Here is a 17496-nt window from a genome sequence, read left to right on the forward strand (position 1 = left end):
GTTGCCGACCACCTGTCGCAGTTTTACTGTGGCAAGGTGGCTTGGCTGTGCAAACCGACGTAACTGGACGTTGGTCGTGTGCGGGGGTAGGGGGCACACGCGCCCTCCATCTCCGCGATGTGCCGATTTTTGGCCTGGAACTGGTGATCGGTTCTGACCAATTGCAGAATGTGCCTGTGTAATGAAAACATAGGTACAGGAAATGATGCAATCTCCTCTCCTGGAGCCCTTTTCGGTTCCAGCGTGAAAAAGAGAGAACATCAGACAGTGATTATACAAGCACTACACTGACACCAGTACACAGAGAACATCAGACAGTGATTACACAAGCACTACACTGACACCAGTACACATAGGCACATTTGTCACCCCCTGATCACCCCCCAGTTAACCCTTTTCACTCCCTGTCACAGTGTCACTATAAACAGTATACAGATAATTTACTGATCACTATTAGTCACTTGTGGCAGTTTTTATGTGGCAGTGATAGTTTAGCGGCAGTTAGTGGTAGTTTAGCGGCAGTCCCAGATCGGTTTAGGGTACCCGCCATATATCCTCTAATAAAAATGTAACCCCCTGATCACCCTCAGTTAACCCCTTCATTGCCCTGTCACAGTGTCACTATTATATTGTAGAGATCTTTTTTCTGATCACTGTATTAGTGTCGCAGGTGACATCAGTTAGCATCAATCCAGGACAGCGTCAGATTGTCCACCGCATATTTAGCAATACATTTTAACACTTTTATTGCCAGTGACACACACACACTAAACACCTATATTACTAGTATAGTATCTGAACTGATCAATATCTTTGATCAGATCAGACTTTACTAGCGTCCAATAGTTTAGTATAGAGCTCCCAAAATGCAGCGTTCGCAGGTTCAGCCCCAACACCTGCGTCAATCCCCTCTGTCCAGCCCCCAAGAAGTGCAGTATCAGCAGATTACTGTCACTTCCAATACACAAGCATACTAAACTGCAGCATTGGCAGATTTAGGCCTGATCTCTGCTAGCCCTAGCAGTTACATTTTTTGGTAGAGATTCCAACAGTACTTGACAACCAGGTGCTTTTTTTACATGCGAGTCACACTAGGTACCTATAAATTTATTGGCCAAAATGTCCAAACAGAGGTACACTAGTGAAGAGGCCTACATAATGCTGAGCATGACAGATGAGAGTGATGGGGAAGCCTCACTGTCAGAATCAGGGGTAGTATTCGAACCTGAAGAGAGCAGCGGCACCCTGACAGATAGCTATGACAACGGAGTAGTGGTCCCTGCTAAGTTTTAGGCGTACCTAACCCCATTCTTCTGTTGCTGAGGTTCAACAATCGCAGGGTTCTTGTATACAGCAGAGTGTCGGTACTAGTGCCGCTCAACCTTCTGGTGAGCTGGCAAACACAAGCGGCCTAGTAGATCCTGGTCGTAGTCAAACCAGCACTGCAGAAACACTTGGTGACATGGCGAGTCCCATAAGTGCAGCTCAAGGTGGTGCTAGCACAAGTAGTGTCCCGCAACCACCAAGAAATCGAAGACCGGCCATAGAGTTCATAGTGTCCTTCCTGATACACTTGCAAATCCTGATTGGGAGCCCACCACTTCTGCAGCGCCCGTACTTCCCCTCATTTACTGGCCAACCTGGAATTCACGTGGAAACAGACAATTTTACTCCCCTTGATTTTTATGAGCTGTTTTTCACAGAAGATCTGTACAAATCTATTGTGGAACAAAGCAGTTTATATGCTGATCAATATATCGCTGCAAATCCAAATTTAACCCTCGCCAGAGAATTTGCATGGGCCTATCCCTCATCATTGACATTAATAAAAAGAGTGAGTTGCGGTCATATTGGTCCACTGACCCAATTCATCATATGCCAGTGTTCTTTGCTGCCACCGCCAGGACCAGATACGAGCAAATCTTGCGTTTTTTTGCATTTCAATGACAATGAACTCTGTCGTCCTCGGGGTGACCCTGGTTATGACCGGCTCCACAAAATTCGGCCCCTTGTAAATCACTTCAACCAGAAGTTTGCACCCTTGTATACGTCCAAACAAGCTGTCTGCCTTGATCAGTCCCTGATTACATTTTCTGGCCAACTTGCTTTCAAACAGTTTCTCCCCAGCAAGCGTGCCAGATATAGCGTCAAGATGTATAATCTCTGTGACAGGGCAACAGGCTATACGTGTAGTTTCTGAATTTACAAGGGAAAAGATAGCAATGTGGAGCCCCCACCTACCCAGACTACATAAAAGGAGCAGTGGCAAGATTTTTTAGGACTTGGTGTCACCCTTCTTCAGAAAGGGGTACCCCATTTATACGTGGACAATCATTACTCAAGCGTGCCACTTTTTAGTCACCTTTTTGATTTTGGAATTGGCGCATGAGGCACCGTGTGAAACAAATCGCCGGGGCTTCCCCCAACGGCTTGTAGATTCCCGACTTAGATGGGGGGAGAGAGCCTGCTTGAAGTGTAATAAATTGCTTGCAGTGAAGTGGAGGGACACGGAATGTTTTCGTTCTGTCCTTTATTCACGCAGATATGACAGTCTAACTTGCAACGGTGACTGGTGTTGTTGAGGAGCCCCTCTGTGTCCATGAATACAACCTTAACATGGGAGGGGTGGACTTCAACGACCAGATGATGGCGCCGTACTTAATTGCCCATAAGGCCAGACGCTGGAACAAGAAAGTGTCTATATACTTATTCCAATTGGCTCTGCTGAATGCTTATGAGCAATACAAAGCATCAGGAAGAAGGGGATCCTTCCAACAATTCCAGAAAGAGATTATCACAGCCTTTCTGTATCCAGAAGGTGCTGTAGCCCAAATTAAAAATCTAGATGGAGTGAGCCAGCTGCATGAGAGGCATTTTCCAGATGTTTTTCCTAGTACCCCTACCCAAACAACACCCCAAAGAAGATGTTGTGTCTGTAGGAAACGTGGATATAGGCATGACACCCACTTTTTTTCTCCCTCCTGTCCTGGCCAACCTGGTCTCTGCATCAGGGACGGTTTCTGTCGCTACCACACACTAGTAGCGTATTAGTTAGGGATCGACCAATTATCGGCAAAGCCGGTATATCGAGGGCCAATATGGACTTTCCCCGATATATCGGAATCGGCTTTTGATTTACCGATATTGCCGATATTTCAGGAAAGTGCATGTACCGGTGTAATGACAACCAATGCGGCTGAGAAGCCACTTGGCTGTCATTCCAAGCAGCGGGAGGGAACGTCCCCCCCTTCCCACCGCCTTCTGCGGCTCGCCCGGGTCTCCTGTCCCAACAGGAGACCCGGGCATCCTACCTTCACTGACGCCATCTGCCGGGTCTCCATCTGCACCGCCGCCATCTGACCAAGTCTCCATTTCTTTGAATTCTGTGCCGGGGGGGGGGGTGTACTCACTTTGTGAGATACTGTACATTTGCATACTGGTGCTGACTAGTATTCTAGTGTTTCTTTTCTCCATCAGTTTCTCTCCCTCATTCAGCTAATGTGAAATCAGTGCTAATGGAGAGGGGCAAACAAGGACATCCCCAGGCATTTGATGTCCTCCTCATCAACCTGGAAGCTGGCCCACACAGTGTCCAAGGTTATAATTCTGCACAGTAAAAACCTGTGGCTTGTGTAACAAAAAAAAGGCAGGCTTTATCTAACTGTTAGCCTCGATAACAATTTTTGAGCAAATTGAAGCAATTTTAGGCATTTTGCCAAGGCACCCCTAAAGAACCCAGAATTCACCCGAGGGTTCCACAGCACCCTGGTTGAAAAAGGTTGATCTTGATACACAAAGTGGTTGTGATGATATGTACAGTTTTAATAACACATGCCAAAGTTGCAAAATTGTGCTTAAGCATTAATATTGATTTTACCCTAAGGCGGGAAGAGGTTAAACACCAATGTTTACAGACACTTACTGCCAAATAAAAATATGTCCTTTTATTGCACACTAGGGAAAATAGTTCACAGCATACTGTACTTTACTTTATTGCATCACACAGGAATATTCCTATCATGAAATCTTCATCAAGGAGGTGCCTCCTGCTAGTATGGGTGATGGAAAGCCACATGCCTGCACTATAATGCCTGCACTATATCTCCAGAGGTCATCACAGCTGGAACCTTACATTTTTGTAAGTTAAAGTTATAAATAAGGACCTGCTTATAAGCAGGAGTAAGGCTCAGTTTACACTAGTGCAACTTCAAAGTTTTGTGCTTTTGAGTGCGACTTTCATGCAACTTTACATTTTCTGGCACTCAAGTTGCAAGAAAGTCGCATCAAAGTAGTGCAGGAACCGTTTCTAAGTCGCAATGATTGGAACGGGTGCCATTGAAATCAATTGCCTGTGACTTGTCATGCGACTATGTGTCCAAAGTTGCATGACAGGTCGCAGTAGTGTGAACAGAGCCTAAAGTGTCATTTGACTGCTGCTTCAAGTATGTATTTCTTTACTTCAAATTTTATTTCCCATACCTGCAAATGTGAATGCAAAAGCCTCAAGGCATCTCATATGCAGCTAAAATTAAACTCAGACACTACTTGATGCAATTCAGTAGCAGCTCAAATTAAACCAGAAGCAAATCAAAAGCAACTCATATGCTTTTTAGAAGCTAGTAAAAAGCAACTCAAAATTCTGCTTCTGTCTATCCTGTATTTGACATGCATCGGAGTCTGATCCCAACTATTAAAACGTTTTGGAATGCCCATATCACCAGAAAACACTTTGTGGTGCAATACACAAATGTTTAAAAAATTGCATGGATATAAGGAACGTACCTTCTGCATCAAAACAAAGGGTGTTGATGAAACTTCTATGACCCTCAAACTCTTGCAGAAGCTGGCCATTGATTTCCTTCACCTTTACATTCCACACCCTAATCACAGCATCATAGCATCCAGTCACAACCAGATCATCAGACATCGGGTGGAATTTTGACGCGTAAACAAAAGACGGGTGAGGTAATACTTTGACGGCAGATGAAACTTCCATAGCAACTTTCCACAGTCTTTAAGGAAAATAAATTGTACCAGTGCAACATATCAATAATACAGAATGGCATTGTGTTCTACTTGATAAAAGTGATCAAAAAATACTGAGCTAAGAATTCTGAAAAATATCTTACTACAAGAATACACATTGGGCAAGATTTACTAAAACTGGTGAGCACAGAACCTGGTGCAGCTATGCATGGTTACCAATCAGCTTCTAGGTTTAAAGCCCTGGTTTACACTGCCGGGACTTGAAAGTTCAAAGTCGCATGACAAATCGGGCCCCATTAACTGCAATGGAACCAGTCTAATCTGTGTGATTCGAGTCGTTCCGACCTATAAAAAGGTTTCCTGCAATATTTTTGGTGCCACTTCGGAATGCCTTGCATTGACTTCTGTTAAATAAGTTGTATGCAAGCCACGGTGAAGTTGCGCTGGGATGCGCGACTTTAAAACAGCGGCAGTGTGAACCCGGGCTTATTAAACAAACTAAAATTAACCGCTTGCCGACTGCCTACAGTATAGTTACTGAAGCAGTCTTGCTCCTACAGGCAGCTAGGACAGCTAGGGGGCGCCTACCGGCGGCACGCTCCTGCCGTCAATCTTCAGCGGGGAAGCCGATGTGGATGTCAGGCGGCTCCGACTGCCACCTGACACTGGCGATCGCTCCCCGCTGAGAGAGGACAGTCGGCTATTGTAAACACAGCCGACTGTCCTTCTCCCTGAAATGATCACAGAGCTCATGTGATCCTGCTATATAGGATCGTATGTCTCTGTGATCATTTCACAAGTCCAACCCCCATACAGTTAGAATCACTCCCCTAGGGTCACATTAAACCCCTTGATCACCTATACTGTTAACCCCTTCCCTGCCAGTGTCATTATTACAGTAACAGTGCATATTTTTTGTCACTGGTACCCCCAAAAGTGTAAAAAATGTCAGTTAGCGGTACGATCTGCCCGTCGCAATGTCGCAGTCCCGCAAAAAAAAAAAATTTGCAGATCGCTGCCATTACTAGTAAAAAAAAAATAAAAAACAACATTAAAAATGACATAAATCTTTCCCGTAGTTAGTAGACGGGATAACTTTTGTGCAAACCAATCAAAATACGCTTATTGCAATTTTTTTACCAAAAATATGTAGCAGAAAACAAAATTGGCCTAAAATGTTTAAAAATTCTGATTTTTAATTTTTTTTTTTGAGAATGTCATATAGCAGAATGTGAAAAATATTGTTTTTTTTTTTTGTTTATAGCGCAAAAAATAAAAATCGCACAGGTGATCAAATACCACGAAAACAAAGCTCTATTTGTGGGAAAAAAGGATGTAAATTTAGTTTGGGTACAACGTTGCATGGCTACGCAATTGTCCGTTAAAGTAACACAGTGCCGAATCGCAAAGTAGGGCATGGTCATTAAGAGGGCAAATCCTTCCTGTCCAGAAGTGGTTAAAATCTGATGGGTAATACCGTATGGCTTTTGGGACCCCATGCCATTTAAAAAAAAAAAAAAAAAACGCCGTTGGCGTTCCCCTCAAAATCCATACTAGACCTAAGGTCCTGGTATGGATTGGGGGGCCCACATAGTTTTTTTTTCACTATTTTTTATTGCCAGCAATGTTTTTTTTCCCGTTGTTAAGGATGTGGCAGCCAGCTTCTCAGCCCGCTCCTTACCAGCTAGTGTTATAAAGAGGCCGGTGGCTGCCGGCTCCAAAAATGTGCATCTGAACCACATCTATATCGCAGTTTAACCATTGGAAATTCACTGTGAAAGCAGAGGGGAAATTTGCACTGGACATGTGTGAACCTATCCTAACTGGTTTTGTTTAAAAGGAAAACTGCCAAATAAATATTTCTGTGAAAGACACAGAATTATAGTTGTAACACAATTTGTAAAATGTCTTACAAATGATGGTAAAACATTAATTTGCATATATACTCAATAGTTTTAATAATAATCTAAGATCAGTTGCAGGCTCTCCTGAACATAAGTCAGATAGTGGAGTTCTGTGAACTCTGATTGAAAAGCCCATGTATACCAAACTGATATTAGAGTTTTATGCTGGCCATACACTAAAAAAAATAGTTTGAAATTCGGTCATTTGGACAGTTCATTCGTTTTTCGGCTAGTTAATGAGCACAAATCGGTAATCGGTTGTGACGTTTTTGAGCCAAAAAAAGCAAAAATCAAGTTTGGAAATTTTCGGCTGAATAAAAGATAAATTGAAAGGCTAATGTGTTTCTTGTCCGAACTATTTGCACTAGGTATATGTGAAAAAATGAACAAAAAACAGATTCATTTATGTCCATTGAACGATTTATCGGTCATGACATAATGGCACTATCGTTTCCTCTCATGCCCGAGTGTTCGATTTTGCAAAAATTAGTTTGAATGATTTTTCGTTTAGTGTATGGCCAGCATTAGGCCGCCCATACATGATTGATACCCCCATCCACACATTCGAGGTAGATGGAGGAATCTCTCCCACTGAGCTATTGTATTCTTACAGTGGGGAGATTTCCCCACTGTCAGAATACACTCATCAGCACTGCTAGCTATAGCCGGTGGTACTGATCAAGCAGAAATTTTCCAACAGGCTGGTTGTACAGAAGTTGATCTAGAGATAGATGGATCGAAATTCAGCTGGCTTTAGCGTAATGGCAAAGGGATTTATCACTGTCTCCTGATACTCTAAAACCTTCAACATTGAGATCTCCCCTTCAAATTCCTGATTTTCCAGCAGGGGAAATTTACACCTTGAGCTGTGTTCGCCATGTTGTTAGCTACACTGTGATAATGGTCACAGCAGGATAATGCAGCTGGGAGTCCTGTAAAAATCAAACTAAAGACAAGAGATAAAAGAAGCTGCTGAGTGAGACTACTTGAAATATCTATCTTGCAAAAACGGACCTTTCAAAAGGTCTACACTTGGCATCAGCCACAAAAAACATGTAATTCCATCTTTTAGAGCCAAAAAAGAAAAGGGAAAATATATACATGCAAGTTCATTATCATACTAACCTGACTGTAGCATCAGATGAAGCAGAAAGTAAATACTGATCATTGCTAGACCAACACAGATCATAGACAACATTGAGGTGGCCATGAAGTTCTCTCAAATAGTGCCCAGTGGGTATTTCATACACTATAGGGAGAAAAGTAAATCATCAACATAAACAAAAATATAACAATGTCAATTCTTAAAAAAAAAAAAAAAAAAAAAAAGTGAGTTACATTTCTATGTAAAAATTGTACATGCTCTTTTAATTTGAGATTTTAAATACACTTTTAAAACCCACCATGAAAATTAAAGTGGTTCTAAAGGCAGAAGATTTTTTTTTTGTAATTCTTTATTTCATAAAAGGTCACATAACAAGGTAAAGAAAAAGCGAAAAGGCAACATGAAGCATGTAAAGCAACCAAACAAATAACAGTGTCGCAGCACCTCGATGGAGAGCAGTGAAATAAATCAAAGCACAGTAATATAGCAGCTTTCTCAGAGGGCTTACATTTGAGATAGGTAAGGAGGGCAAGTTGAAGAACAATGGGAAGATAACTGAGATAGTAGATTAAAGCAAAGGGAAGATGTAACGAGAGGGAAGGGGAGAAGCGAAGAGAGGCGAAGGAAAGAATCAGAGGAGTGAGAAAGAGGGGAGAGCTTGGTGCGGAGCCCCCCAGCCTCAAACAGGCTGAGGGAATTCCCGCAGGTAAGCATCGGTTAGAACAAAATGCTGCCAGGGTGTCCACTTGTCCCAAAAGGACTCCTTATAATAGAGCGTGGCTGTGAGGTATTCCATATCTCTCAGGTCATTGACCTTAGAAAACCAGAGGGACTTCGAGGGTACAGCAGGAGACTTCCAACAGGGTGGGATACAGGCTTTAGCCAGATTAAGCAGGTGAATGGTGAGAGATGCCTTATATTTCTTAATGGGCCTCCGGGAGAGATGAAGCAGGCAAGCCGCAGGGTCGTCAGAGAGGTCTACCTTGGTGAGCTGACGGATGGTGTCCGTAACTGCAGTCCAGAAGAGCTTAATTTTAGGACAATCCCAAAATACATGAAGAATGGTCCCATGACACGTGGCGCAGTGCCAGCAGTGGTCGGGGACTGATGGGAGGAAACGGTGAAGAAGTGAAGGTACCCTGTATCACCTTGTGAGAATCTTGTAGTTGGTTTCCTGTATTTTTGTAGCCATGGAGGATTTATGTGCGACGCAAAGAATTCTCTTTCTTGGCATCAGTAAATTTAACAGATACATCAGACTCTTACTTCAACAGGAACAGAGTCTGGGTTGTCCAGACCGGGCAACATCGAGGAGGGCATGGGGGGGAGATCGAGGTGTGGCGAATTGCTTCCCGGACAACAGTGAGCATGCTTGGCAGAAGATTTTTTTATCTGAAATCATTCTATGCATTAAAGTGATTGTAAAGTCTCATTTATTTCCTATAACAATAACAAATGTTATATTTACTTGCTCTGTGCAGTGGGTTTGCACAGAGCAGCCCAGATTCTGATTTGATTGGCAGCAGCAGGAGCCAATTGCGCCACTGCTGTCTCCCAGCCAATCAGGAGGGAGAACCTCGGACAGCTGAGATACATGTGGACATTGCTGGACAGAGAGGGACCTCAGGTAAGTGTTAGGGGGGCTGCCGCACACAGAAGGCTTTTTATCCTAATGCATAGAATGCATTAAGATAAAAATAAATCTGACTTTACAACTCCTTTAAAATAAAAAACCTTCTGCCCTCCTTAGCCTTCCTAATACTTACCTGAGCCCCATTTCCATACAGTGATGTTGCACAAGAGGCTCGGCTGTCCAGGACTCTCCCTCATCATTGGCTGAGACAGCAGCAGGCGCCATTGGCCAGTAGGAGGGGCCAGAAGCGCCAGCGAGGGACCTGAGAAGAGTAGGATCTGGGCTGCTCTGTGCAAAACCATTGTATAGAGCAGGTAAGTATAACTTGTTTCGTTTAAAAAAAAAAAAAAACTAGACTTTAGTATCACTTTAACCCCTTCAGCTCCGGAATATTTTACCTCCAGTTTGGCACTGTGCTACTTTAACTGGGGATTGAGTGGTCATGCAATGCGGAACGCAAACTAAATTTATATAATTTTTTTCACACAAATCTAGCTTTTATTTGGTGGTATTTGACCACCACTGTTTTTTTTTTTTTTTTGCTATATAAAACGAAAAAAGACCCAAAATGTAAAAAAAATAAAAAATAAACAAATAGAATTTTTGTAAGCACTTACCGTAAAATTATTTTCTCTGAGTCCTCTGACAGACGCAGCTCTCCATAGTTTCTCCACCAATGGGTAATGCGCCATCTACAGGAGTAGACTAGGCAGTGAAACTTTTTAGAAACTTTTCACCTGACACGTCTATAGGGGCTGTCCCTCGTGACATTACCCCAGACACACCATGCTCACTAATCAGTTTCATAGCAAGCAGTGAAGGAAAACACAACCAACCCCAAAATAGAGCGGCGGGAGCTGCGTCTGTTAGAGGACTCAGAGAAAATAATTTTACGGTAAGTTCTTACAAAAATTCTATTTTCTCTTACATCCTCTAACATTTAGACGCAGCTCTTCATAGTTTCTTCACCAATGGGACGTCCCATAGCAGTGTAGGCATGAGGGGTGGGAAGAACGCAACCAACAACTGTTAACATTTCAGCAAGGCTAGAGAAAACAGCCAACAGGGCAACAGAAGCTCCACCAAAACAAAAATTCACCCCTGAAAGAGAACAGAATCTCTTCAGCAAACAGCAGCCTGCAAAACCTTGTGGCCAAAGGAAGTATGCAAGGATGCCATCAAATCAATCTTGTAGAATTTTGTAAAAGTGTGCAAGGACGACCAGGTCGCCGCCTTTCACACCTGAGCCACTGAAGCCTGATGGCGAAAAGCCCAAGAGGCACTCAGCGCTCTAGTACAATGCGCCCTCACAGGTAAAAGGAGGAACCTGACCCTTCAATGAATAGGCCTGAACAATAGTCTGCCTGATCCACTTTGATATGATTGCAGCAGACACAACCGAACCCTTACGAGATCCCTCAGGAAGGACAAACAGGGAATCAGACCTCCGAAAGGATTCTGTGGCCGATAGGTAAACCCTGATCGCCCGAACCACACCCAGCGAGTGCAAGGTAAATTCTCTGGGATGCTTGGGCTACGCACAGAGCGAAGACAAAACAATGTCTTCATTGAGGTGGAAAGCCAACACCACCTTAGGGAGAAAGGATTGGTTAGGTCGCAGAACAACCTCATACCTATGAACGACCAGACCGAGCCGCCATCTGAGACACCCTGCGAGCAGAGGTGATAACCACCAAAAAGGCAACCTTCTGAGACAATCAAAGGCAGAGAAAATGCCTTGACAATTTCAAAGGGAGGTCTTTGAAGAACGTACAAAACCAAATTCAGATCCCACAGAGGCAAAGGGGATCTCCTCGGCGGAGCCAAAAGACGCACCCCTTGAATAAAGGTGCGAATCAAGGCATTAGTCGCCAAGGGACGTTGGAAGTAAATGGCTAAGGCAGACACCTGACCTGTAATCGCACCTAGAGCCAAATGTTGCTCCACTCCCTTCTGCAAGAGGGCTAGGACCCTCGCCACTGAGAAGGAGCGAGGATGCAATCCATGCGACTCACACCAGGCAATATACATCTTCTAAGTACGATGATAGACTTCCTGTAAGTCGCCTTCCTAGCCCTCAACAAGGTAGGAAGCACAGAATCAATCAGAGCGATCCCTGACTCTCAACACCTGGCCTTCAACAGCCACGCCGTTAAAGCCAACAACCGTAAAGCTGACGGATCAGTCCTCGAGACAGCAGATCCTCACTCCGAGGCAGCCGCCAGGAAGGCTCGATGGCCATTTTGACTAGGTCTGCGTACCACGACCGGCGAGGCCAGTCTGGTAAGACGAGACGCAAACAGATCCACCTCCAAAGTTCCCCATCGGGCACACAGGAGGTGAAAAACCTCCGGATGCAGGGACCTGTCCTCCTGATCCAGAACCAGACGACTCAGGTATTCCGCCTGCCAGTTCTCCACTCCTGGAATGTGAACTACGGAGAGGGCCAGAACAAGTCCACCCCTCGCCCGACAGACTGGCATCTGTGGCAACCACCGTCCACAACAGCGGTAGAAAAAACCTGCCCTGGCTTAGAGCGGGCGACAGAAGCCACCAGTAGAGCTCCGACCGCAATTGACGGCAGAGACAAATCACCCTGTCCAAAGACCGTGGGATCGTGGCCCACTTGACAAGAATCTCTATCTGCAGAGGCCTTGTGAGAAAGAGAGCGAAAGGGACAGCAGCGAAGGTTGACCCCATGAGCCCCAAGAACCTCATATACGTCCGCAGGGAGGAGAGACCGTTGTCCATCAGCAATCTGATCTCACCCTGCAAGCTCAGGAGAACATTCTCTGGGAGCAAGACCCTCGCCTGAGAGGAGTCCAAGATCATGCCCAGGTAGTGCAAACGCAGTGACGGAGTCAGCGCCGACTTCTGGAAGTCGATGGTCCAAACGAACTCCTGAAGCGTCTGGACCGTGAACGCCAGGTCGCTGGACAGGGCGACGTGAGAGCTTGCCCTCAACAGGAGATCGTCCAGATATGCGAGGATTGCAATCCCTTTTTGCGTAGCAAAGCCATCACCGGGGCCAAAACCTTGGTGAAGACCCTGAGTTTCTGTCCTGTACAATCACTCCCTGGAAAGCAACATAGACGTCCCCCCACCCCCTTATCGGTGAGGGTGTCCCTTCATGCAGAGGAGGATTCGTCCGCCGAACCGGACTGGCTAGTCTCAGACTTACCCGACCAAGCCACCTCATTGCCTTCGGAGGCTCTAAACAGTTCACTTTTTCCAGGTGCCCCTGAGGCACGAAAAAGCCCCCTACGAGCCTTGAAGGAAGGCCCCTGCTTACTGCAAGGTGCCTTACCCTTTGCGGATTGGGGGAGAAGAGTACTCTTACCCCCCGTAAGACCTTAATCAACTCATCCAAGGAGTCACCAAACAGACGGTTCCCTAAAAAGGGGAGATCAGTCACGGCCTTCTTAGAGACCTGTTCCGAATAACTGTTCTTCATTTAGAGGTTTTCGTGTATTATCATGATAGTATTTAGCTCAGGAAAACCCATGAACTGTATCTATTTCTGACTGTATGAAGTATTATCCCACTATCAGCTTTTGTAATAAATTACTGCCTATTTTAGGCTTTGTTGCGTTCTTTTCCCTTTTTTTTTCTGGACATATTTTGTTTTTCCCCTCATGCCGTTTGTCCACGTTACTGGGATAATCTTCTATTTCCCTTTTGATTGTGCGTACTGACTTAAGTATTTAGTCAGGTTTATCTGATGGATGGGTTATTGATACAAATCCATAGCCCCCTCTAAGACATAAAATACAAATGCCTATCTGTTTTTCAGGTTATTTTGATATATATGTATCTGTTTATATCTTGTCTGTTCATGTTTTCCTATGTGGTTGCCTGTCGGGACCTCTGGGGGCGCTGTGTTCGTCAGCTAGAGTGGCCGGTTTCTTTTTGGTCTATGTGCGGCCAGATAAGCCACAGCACAGTTCCGCTTTTCGAGCCGGGACTTCCTGTGGCGTGTGGTTGGACAATTCAGGCACTTCCTGCCCCAGATTGTTTCAGCCCGTATCCACTTCGGCTGCCACCCGCTAACCCCATAGGTGCGTCCTGCGCCTGACGTGTTTGGCGGATTGCGCATGCCCGGTGGAGCGGCCGGGGAGGTGACGTCATTCATTGACGAGCCGCCCGGGATCCACGCTACAGTATGGTGGCGGTTCCCCATCCGGGGAGGGTGTTCGGTTTTCTGCAGGAGCTTATGCACGGTATGACATTCTCACCATGGGATAGTTTACTTTAATGATTTGCCCGCTATGGCATATATCTTACCTTGTCTCCCGTTGATGCCTTCTATATAATTCTCTACCCCTTTTTTAGTTCTTACCATCTGAGTGGATCTCTAGCCTGTGCTAGTTCCCTTTACATATTTTCTTGTTGCTGGCTGGGTGAGCGTTAAATTGCTACATTAAAACGTTCCATCCTGCTATTTTATTAAGCTTTCTTGCCATTCATCAAATGTTTGCTTACTCGGTTACCTACTTGAGTTACTACTCTTGAACTATCTGGTGGCTATTACACTGTACTTTTCTGAGGCTGACTCTTTTTTATGTTTTTTTTTTTTAACCCTCTTATTTGGTATTTATTAAATTATCTATATTTTCTAGTCACACCCAGGGTGCCTCTTGAGTCTTTTTCCCTTACCTTGTTATTAATTCATACTTTATTAATTCATACATCTGTATTCCTCAACATAGATGACTGTTAAGCACCTATTAAACCCTAGATGCATTCTTCCATGAGGAGAAGGTTTTACACTGTTGCATACCTTACCTGCTCCTGTATTGGTCTACGTCACCCTCCTCGTTAGTTCTACCCTGCGCTTTTACGCCATTTTTTTCTACAGTACTATACAGGTATGTGAAATATTTATTGCTCTTCACCTTCTCAGTTCTCAATTTTGTCTGCATTTTGGCTGCCGATATGGCCAGTTTATGGTCTATATAAATATATACTGCGTGGACCCCCACATATGACCTCACCTAGGCCCCTTATGCCTTCCAACCTATTTGTTCCCCGCCGGTCCTGGCAAAATTCCATGGCAATTCCCTTTGTTGTTATCACGTGGTATTAGAACATGTGTATGTGAAAAATGTGTGGCTATAACTTTGCTATGTAAAGATTGACAAATATGTACCGTATATATATTATACTGTTTTCTTAATTACTTACTTTTGTTACACAGAATACCTCATAGCTCCAGACAAAGCTATTGTAGCGAAACATGTCGAGCAATGTGAATATGAGCAATGTGAATACTTGAATACAGCATTAACCGATCTTGATGGATGGCAGTTTAATCCTCTGTCACCCTTCACCAGATCTCTCTGATGTGATGTATCCACCCACATTTTGTTATTAAGAGTTTTGTATTGTCTAAGTTATTCTGTACTAGTTACCAAGCAGCCCCACTGATATAGTGATTTATCTATGCCTTGTCTGAGGCTAAATGTTTACATTTCATTGTAAAAAAGCCCTTTTTCTTTTTTAAGAATTTACAAATAAAATTGTTTTTTTTTTTTTTAATACTTTTGTGCCGTTAAAGTCCTTGCCTTCCCAACCACTCCATATTCTTAGAGACCTAGTCTGCCAACCAGCTCTTCAGCCAGTAAATACATATTCGCCAGCACACCAAGGATCTTGCCAAAGCAGTCCAAAAAACTTTATTCAAGATACGATCACATCAAAAAATGGTGCTCCATTTTTGCACCATTGTTTGATGTGATCGTATCTTGAATAACGTTTTTTGGACTGCCTTTGCAAGATCCTTGGTGTGCTGGCGAATATGTATTTACTTGTAACTAATCCAGTTGCCAACTGGTGATCGCTTCAGCACTCAGTACACACGAGCCTACAAACCAGGAAGGTGTGTGATAGGAATATGAACTATACAGCTCTTCAGCCACACCATGTGGCGTAAGGCGATCCCCACCGCAGACACTCTGGCAGCCAGAGGAGCCTCGTCCAAGGCTGCATCCCACAGGTACACCATGGCCATGGAGGAACTGACTTAGCTTGCAATTTGCTCTGAAGTGCTTCCATGTGCCTTTCCCGGGTCCTTAAACATCGGGGAGTCATCCACGGGTACCACCGTTGACTTATTTAACCGTGACACAGTGTGGTCCACCTTAGGCAACAGTGATTGGAAACTGAGTCTGCAAAAGAGTAACTGTGTTGTAAGCGCTTGGGTACCACCAGCGTGTGCTTAATGCACCACCATTGCTCATTCGCGATATTGTGAAAATCCTTGGAGCAAGGAAAAACCTGACCCGACTTCTGGGCTTTGCGGGAGCCAAAGACAACCCGCTTTCCTGACTGTGTGGGCTCATCATCAATATGCAAAGTCTCCCTGACTGAGCGAACCAGTGCTTCCACCAAAGCGTGTTCCCGCGCTGCAGCTGAGAAGGACACATCCTCCTCGCCGTCTGACTGCGAGGACAGGGATCCCTCAGGGAGGGTATTGTCCATGGCAACCACATCAGGATCTGAATCAGAGGACAGAGAGGGCATCGGCCGTTTTTGGATAGCAACTTTCATTACAAGATCTACTTTGGCCGCCAGAGTTTCTATGACTGCAGACAGAGACACTAAAGAAGGTCCAGATGCACAAATAAGATAAGAGGGGAAATTTTCACCTCAGGACTCTTTTTTTTTTTTTTTTTTCTGCCTTGCTAAAAATGAAGAGTACACTGGCCCTTATTGCGATCGCTGTCCGCACTGATACACCGTGCTACCGCTGGAGTCCCCCTTAAGCTAACAGGTATCCTTATAGGAGCCAAGTGTGTCTGAGGAAAGCCCAAGGACTAAAAACCCCCTTACTGTGCCAGAACCTGGAGCAGCCACCGCTCTGCAAGCTGTCTTCAGCAAGTGAAACTCTGGGAGGAAGTGACCAAACATCACTAGAGGCTGAACCCCCATAACTACATTAACATGGTGCCAGAGAAAAGTATAGGAAAGCACAGGGAAAATGGCCATCGCCCATACAGCACGGCCTGTCCACACTTAAGATGGCGCCCGAAAACGGTGTCAAACACTCAGCAAGGCAAGGAAAATGGCTGCTGCCCTCAAACTGATGCAGCCTGATTCCCACACCAAAAATGGCGGCCGAAAACAGCACCAAGTGTTCAGGAACCCAGGGAAGAGGCCACCACTGGAATCCACCTCAGGGGACCCCCCCAGGACAAGGTAACCGCTTCACACCCCGTGCCCCCAGCGGGAGCAGGGAGGGTGGGACCTGTCCTGACAGGCCAGGTTATCTTTCGGAGAGCACACCTGTTATTCCCAGGAGTGGGCCCACATCACTCCCACAGATAAATGTCCCACTCAGTTCGCCTCCCACCCGGAGTGGGTGTGCTGCCAGCCAAAGAGGGGTACGCTGCAACGCATCCCGGCAAAGCATCTGCTCGCAGGCTCGTACCCAACCGTCGGGGCTCTGACGTGGCGAGGTCTGGGCGGACCACAACCTGCTCACGCTTGTAGGCCAGGCTGGGAGTCCGTAAGGATCTAGATTATCCAGTGCAAAACCTCAGCCTGGCTGTCGTTTGTAGTTCACCAGGAGGATCCCCCTGACACTAGCTAGCAATAGTGAGTAAAGAAAAATAAAAACAAATATTTATCAAAAGAAAATAAAAACTGAGACCGGAGTCCCAGCAGGAAACCTAGGTACTACTCCTAACACTAGGCAGCAGGAAACTGATTGGTGAGCACAGTGTGTCTGGGGTAATGTCATGAGGGACAGCCCCTATAAGCGTGTCAGGTGAAAAGTTTCTAAAAAGTTTCACTGCCTAGTCTACTCCTGTAGATGGAGCATTACCCATTGGTGAAGAAACTATGGAGAGCTGCGTCTGTCAGAGGAC

At 45.0% G+C, this 17496-nt stretch overlaps 1 protein-coding gene across 1 annotated transcript in view; it reads right to left on the minus strand.

The window, feature by feature from the left end:
- Positions 1–17496, minus strand: part of AHI1 (Abelson helper integration site 1) — a gene marked incomplete at its 5' end in the record, with an annotated part of 647577 nt that overhangs the window by 399300 nt on the left and 230781 nt on the right. Inside the window, 2 exon segments of the mRNA XM_082249437.1 lie at positions 4783–5012; positions 8016–8139. Of these exon segments, the coding sequence (XP_082105563.1) occupies positions 4783–5012; positions 8016–8139 (354 nt within the window).

Source organism: Pelophylax lessonae (assembly GCF_965119305.1).
Source record: "Pelophylax lessonae genome assembly, chromosome: 3".
NCBI lineage: Eukaryota > Metazoa > Chordata > Amphibia > Anura > Ranidae > Pelophylax > Pelophylax lessonae.